Source organism: Piliocolobus tephrosceles, chromosome 11 (assembly GCF_002776525.5).
Source record: "Piliocolobus tephrosceles isolate RC106 chromosome 11, ASM277652v3, whole genome shotgun sequence".
NCBI lineage: Eukaryota > Metazoa > Chordata > Mammalia > Primates > Cercopithecidae > Piliocolobus > Piliocolobus tephrosceles.
In genome coordinates, this window is record NC_045444.1 from 56,558,083 (window position 1) to 56,564,955 (window position 6,873).

General features: G+C 41.0%; 1 protein-coding gene across 5 annotated transcripts in view; it reads left to right on the forward strand.

Annotated features, from left to right (window-relative positions):
* The window catches only part of MYO3B (myosin IIIB), a 494,519-nt gene extending 488,601 nt beyond the window's left edge, over positions 1 to 5,918 (forward strand). For all 5 annotated transcript variants that reach the window (XR_002725179.2, XR_002725177.2, XR_002725178.2 and 2 more), the window contains 3 exons: positions 2,397 to 2,503; positions 2,876 to 2,922; positions 3,750 to 5,918. Coding sequence is in view for 2 of the 5 variants with exons in the window: in XM_023185963.2 (XP_023041731.1) it covers positions 2,397 to 2,503; positions 2,876 to 2,922; positions 3,750 to 3,957 (362 nt within the window). In the remaining 3 variants the exon portion in view is untranslated. The remainder of the gene's footprint in view (positions 1 to 2,396; positions 2,504 to 2,875; positions 2,923 to 3,749) is intronic.
* The last annotated feature ends 955 nt before the right edge of the window (positions 5,919 to 6,873 follow it).

The window sequence follows — 6,873 nt, forward strand, 5'->3', positions numbered from 1 at the left end:
TAGCATATTATAGATAATAGTATATATCACATTTTATAGATAATATAGTATATAATATATAGCATATTGTAGATAATATCTGGTATATAATGTATACTATATTGTAGATAATATATAGTATATAATATATAGCATATTATAGATAATAGTATATATCACATTTTATAGATAATATAGTATATAATATATAGCATATTATATATAGTATATATTATATATTATATATTTGTTTTCATTGAGCTTACTTTTATTTAGACCTTTGACTTTAAAAAATGTTTCTCCTTAAGAAAGACAATATCCTATAAGCTGGGTGCAATGTCTCATGCCTTTAATCCCACCACTTTAGGAGGCCGAGGACGGCAGATCACTTGAGGCTAGGGGTTCGAGACCAGCCTGGCCAACATGATGAAACCCCATCTCTACAAAAAATACAAAAATTTGCTGGGTGTGGTGGTGCACACCTGTACTTGGGAGGCTGAAGCAGGAGAATAGCTTGAACCTGGGAGGCAGAAGTTACAGTGAGTAGAGATCTCACCACTGCACTCCAGCCTGGACAACAACGAGACTATCTCAAAAAAAAAAAAAAAAAAAAGGATCATATGCTATAGCGCAAAAAAAATTAAAAAAAAAAACCTATTGGAACAAGAAGTAAGAAACCTAGGGTTGGGTACCACCTGGCCACTTGATCTGAGATGAGCCATTCAATTTTATGGGCCTCAGTTCCTTTTCTGGGAAAAAAATAAATATGGGTATTCTGAATGGATAGATCTGATAGTCTCTCTTTTTTTTTTTTTTTTTTTTTTGAGACAGTCTCTCACTCTGTCACCCAGTCTAGAGTGCAGTGGCGCAATCTCAGCTCACTGCAACATCTGCCTCCCGGGTTCAAGCAAGTCTCCTGCCTCAGCCTCTCGAGCAGCTAGGACTACAGGCACCTGCTGCCATGCCCAGCTTATTTTTTTATTTTTAGTAGAGATGGGGTTTCACCATGTTGGCCAGGCTGGGTTCTGATGGTCTTGTCCAAATATAGCTATGTCCCAGTTCAAGAAAAATCAAGATACAAAACTTTGTACTTAGGGAACAGATATTTTGCTATTAATAATGGACCTTGCTAAGTCGCTCTCTACTTTTAAAATTCCCCCAGAATTTTTTTAAATTGTGGAAATCTCTGGTGAAGTTAAAGTATGATTCCAAGTAAAATCCCCAACTCTTTTTTTTTTTTTTTTTTTTTTTTTTTTGAGACGGAGTCTCGCTCTGTCGCCCAGGCTGGAGTACAGTGGCGCGATCTCGGCTCACTGCAAGTTCCGCCTCCCGGGTTCACGCCATTCTCCTGCCTCAGCCTCCCGAGTAGCTGGGACTACAGGCGCCGCCACCTCGCCCGGCTAGTTTTTTGTATTTTTTAGTAGAGACGGGGTTTCACCGTGTTAGCCAGGATGGTCTCGACCTCCTGACCTCGTGATCCGCCCGCCTCGGCCTCCCAAAGTGCTGGGATTACAGGCTTGAGCCACCGCGCCCGGCCAACTCTTTTTAATGAATAGTTTATAATAAGCACTCTGTCCTCCAGGATAGTGATGCTTTTCTCTAAACAACAATATTCATGGACAATATTCTATGACAGGGGTGTGTGTGTGTGTGTGTGTGTTGCCAGGAAATTAGAACTGCTGAATCCTGATTCAGATATAGAGCCAAAAGGACGGTAGATTCGTAAAATCATTTGCTTGGAAGGGATATGAATTGTGACTTCTTCTGACTCCAATGGTTTCTTAATCTCCAATGTGCTCTTGGTCCAGGGTTCTGAAATCAGGACAAACAAGGAGAGACTGCTTCATGTAATCATGCAATCGTCCTTTCTCCTTCTCTTTTACACTACCTCCAGAAACTGCATGCATCAGTGGTATTGTTCAAAGCCTTTCAGTAAATTTTAGGCCATTTCCCCCCCCAAAATGTATCCCACCAAAAGGTTTGCTTCTCATCTCCCCAAGAGTATGTGTGCTCCAGATGTTTTCAAACTCTCGCTGCAGGATGTGGTGCAAACCATCCCAGATTGCTTTGGTTGCCCTAACACAGTCATCCCACTAAGGGCACCCTACTCTATAAAGGCTGACCACCAACTTATACTTCACCAATGTAGAAACACCAGCTTGCTTTCTGTCACCTCGGACCGCTGATTCGGATCAGAAAGCTGAATGCAAAGTTATGGACAGTGGCCCTTGTTTACACTTAGCAATCTGTGTGTATTTTTTAGGATGGCATTTCTCCTAACATTAGCAAAGCTTTTAATATGCCCATTAAAATAGGACACAGTTTCTACTAAGTGCGTTTATGTGAAGAGCCATTTTTCACTTAATTTTCCCAACACCTGGGACAGTTTACAGCAAAGTTTTGCTATCTTTTTTCAGGTTCAGAAAATGGTCTCGCACAGAAGCAACGAACACCTCGCCGACGATGTCAGCAGCCCAAAATGCTGAGTAGCCCTGAGGACACTATGTACTATAACCAGTTAAATGTGAGTTCAAAGTGGCCATAAAGCTGTTTCACTGGCTTTGTTTCCAGTTAATAATTCTGTTATTACTACCTGTTCCAGCCCCTGCAGCCCCACCCCCACCCTCATGCTCTCGTCTTGAACATGTGCTTAGGCTCTTTATCTGTTGCTTTCATGTCAGGATGTCTGCCTTCACGGTGAATAATTGATGTGGTTTATCAAAGACGAGCAAGATGCATGCTTCATCAGGCTCACTTGAGCCCTTTGATCAAAAAAATTATGCTGTGACTTCTGATATTATCAGCATCTGCTTGCATTCAACACAAAATCACTTTGAATTAAAAATTAACGACTTGCTGCTTTGCTTTGACTGTGTGTTCTTGGCCCTCTCCACAGGGAACTCTAGAATATCAAGGGAGCAAGAGGAAGCCAAGAAAACTTGGGTAAATATCTGTCTTCTTAGTTCTAAGCAACTGTAAACAGAAGGGGTCCTTTGTGATATTACAGAAAATGCAAAACTTTCCGGAGAGGCTTCTAAAAATATGCAATCCAGATATTGCCACTCTTATTGACATTGGAAATTATTTTCACAGTAGCAAGTATACAAAACTTGAATCTATTCTGTCCAAAAAGGTTGAAATTGTCACCTAAGGGCAAATGTTATTTCTCATAATTATTCCGGGGAATTGTACTTTCTTCATAATTAGAGACACGTAGTGGGTTATATAAAACTCTCCTTCCACAAATAAGAGCACTCTACGAAATACAAATAGGCCACTTCCTCCACATTATCCTACCCCTGGGCCTTAAAACATGCACAAAGAGAAACATGCCCCACTGGTTAGACAGAGGATAGTAAGGAATTTGTCATTCATTTGATTGTTAGCATCTCAACTGAGAATAGCAATGAAGTATATAACGGTAATAATTAGAGAATTGGAGGAGGTCAGAAGGAAAACGTTCTCATCTAGAGGGAACCAGATGGAGACAGAGAGTTCAATTGCACAAATCAAGTTGCAATATGACCACAACTTCCAGACACCACAAAACTGGACCCATTATCAGTGCGTGACCCAAAGGTGAAGGGCTTCATAGATCAAACCCTGGTACCTCTGTACTGGGAGACCCTGAACCACCTAAGCTGTCCTTCCCCTTCAGTGTTGGAACCCAACCCTGTTCCAGCTACTCACATGACTTTAGCTGCCCCAGTGATGATTGTAACATTTGTTTTCTTTTTTTGTTGAAAATCCTGTTGTTTTCTTTGTTGCAGCCAAATCAAAGTACTTGATGGAGAAGATGAATATTACAAATCTCTGTCACCAGTGGACTGCATCCCTGAGGAGAACAACTCAGCTCACCCTTCCTTTTTTTCTTCATCCTCAAAAGGAGACTCTTTTACTCAACATGGAATTGTACTTCCTAACCCCAAATCTGTCCAGAGTAGTAACATTCATGGTAATCCACTGTCTTTGCATTAGTAAGCACTGACATGGGGTCAGCTTCTTTGGCCATATGGTCCATGCCTGAGCCTTACCGAACAACTTGCAGATTCCAAAACATCTTATCCTATCTCTACCACTCTCCCACATCTGTTGTGCAGCCTGAGCTGGGCGCTCCCTTCCTTTCCCATCCCATGAGTCTCTGTGGGTCACCGAGAACACCTTTACAACAGTATAAACAGCCATTCATGCCCCCAGCGTCTAGGAAGATAACGGACAGTCTCACCACAGTCTAATCATGGACACTGATAATATTTCTTGATTTTTTCCTATCAAGTTACTTTTCAATCCATTCAGAATCTGCCCCAGTGGAGACCCAGGAGTCCCTTTCCTGCACTCTTCTCCACCCTCCCACCTTTGCTGGGCTTTTCTATCACTCCCACCTCCCCCAGAGTCAGGGCTCCATTGCTGAGTGCCCCATCCTGGAGGATTGGCCCCAAGATCTCCTACGACAGGATAATTGCCTGTGTTTAGGCAGAGAGGCCTAAATCTTTCAGCTTTCTTAACCCCTCTCTTGTTAATTATTAATTATTATGCTGAGAAAGCCTTTGCCTCTTTATTTCACCTTGCCAAGACACCCACACTACTTTGGTAGTGCAAAGAAAGGAGTGAGAGGGAAAGTTTGGACCTGTCACTTTGGTGACACGGAAAGTCCGGGTCACTTTATTCTGTAACTCTCCATTCACTGGTCAAATAACTCCATGAGGCTCTCAGTGGCTACAGTGGAGGGACCTGATATTGTCCATCTTTGTGTGCACAGAGCCTGGCAGAGGGGATACCTAGTGAATGTAGACTATGTGGGGAGACTTAACTAAGTCACACAAGCATATCTGACAGGAACGTTACTTTCAGTTGTATGTTACATATGATTAATCACTTTTCATACACTATAATCTCTGATTTTTCACTACGTTTTGGATCATTCTATTGTAATGATGTTAGAAAATACAATACTCAATATGATTCAATATGACAAACTTTTTTGAGCACCTACTTTATATAAAACATGACAAAATTGCTGTGTGATGTAATCAAAAACAAAGAAGCCCTGTAAGACCCTTTCTCTAGAACAGATGTTCTTAATATTTTTCTTACTCAAAAATATGTGGTAGATAGTATGCAAGAAAAGCTGGGTGCAGTGGCTCAGGCCTGTAATCCCAGCACTTTGGGAGGCCAAGATGGGCGGATCCTGAGGTCAGGAGTTCGAGACCAGCCTGACCAACATGGTGAAACCCCATCTCTACTAAAAAAAAAAAAAAAAATTCAAAAATTAGCCCGGCATGGTGGCATGTGCCTGTAATCCCAGCTACTCAGGAGGCTGAGGCAGGAGAATTGCTTGAACCCAGGATTCAGAGGTTGCAGTCAGCTGAGAGCACGCCACTGCACTCCAGCCTGGGCCACAGGGCAAGACTCTGTCTCAAAAAAAAAAAAAAAAAAAAGATAGTATGTAAGAAAATACCTAAATTTTGAGAGAAATAACCTTGAAGAAAATCTCGTCAGAGTTGTGAAAGGGAACACGTTAATAGGCCTTTTATGGAGATAAACAATGAAATGAGGCATTTAAAGATCTCAGAAATTATAATTTTACAAGAAAAAGAAATAAATATAGCCAATTTTTCAATAGCTGAACTTCACCCAAAAGGTAATGTTTATAAGATAAGTAAGTAGAGCAGGAAAAATGCAGATACATTTTATTTTATTGTTTAAAACATAATGCATAGAATATATAATTTTTTCATGTTACTATTAATATATGAGTGCTTTTGGAAGTTTCACTTTTATCATTGATTGTCTACTTTTGGTTTGATAATATTGCTGCTTTTCAAATTGTTGAATGGAAATGTTCATAACTCCTTGCTTGTCCATGCACAATGTAATTCTAAACCTGGCTTGTTTCTCATTTAAATATATCTATAAATAAATTTAAAAAGAAAACAGAAGTAACTGTGGAATCATAATCCAGAAGCTCTGCATAGTTAAGTCATTAATACAGCTATACTCCTAAGAGTACTTTAGAAATGATGTTCACTTTCAGTCACAGTATAGAGAAAACAGACAGACTGTAGACATTATTCTTGGGCTAGTCACAGTGCCACAAACTCAAAAAGCTATTTTTTTTTTTTTTTTTTTGAGATAGAGTTTTGCTCTTGTTTCCCAGGCTGGAGTGCAATGGCACGATCTTGGCTCACTGCAACCTCCACCTTCCGGGTTCAAGCGATTCTCCTGCCTCAGCCTCCCTAGTAGCTGAGATTACAGGCATGTGCCACTACGCCTGGCTAATTTTGCATTTTTAGTAGAGACAGGGTTTCTCCATGTTGACCAAGCTGGTCTCGAACTCCCGACCTCAGGTGATCTGCCCACCTCAGCCTCCAAAAGTGCTGGGATTACAGGCATGAGCCACCACACCCTGCCTCAAAAAGCAATTCTTAAACCAAGTAGATGAGAATGATGCAACCTGGAATCTTGTAACTTTCATTAGATTTATCAAAGTAATATGCACATGACAAAGATCAAATAGTCCAGAGGGTTTATAGTGGAGAGCAGCTGTCTTCTCCATGTGCGTCTCTCCAGGAAGCAATCATTGTTTAAAATTATTTCTAATTCCTCTAATGGCTGCTAGCGTGCCTCTGAATAATTTGCTTCTATCTTCTTGGTTTGTCATTTTAGACAATATTTAATCTCCCCCTTATGAAAAATGTAGATTTGGCCTGGCATAGTGGCTCATGCCTGTAATCCCAGCACTTTGGGAGGCCAAGGCAGGCAGATCACCCAAGGTCGGGAGTTCGAGACCAGCCTGACCAACGTGGAGAAACCCCGTTTCTACTAAAAATACAAAATTAGCCAGGCATGGTGGCACATGCCTGTAATCCCAGCTACTCGGGAGGCTGAGGCAGG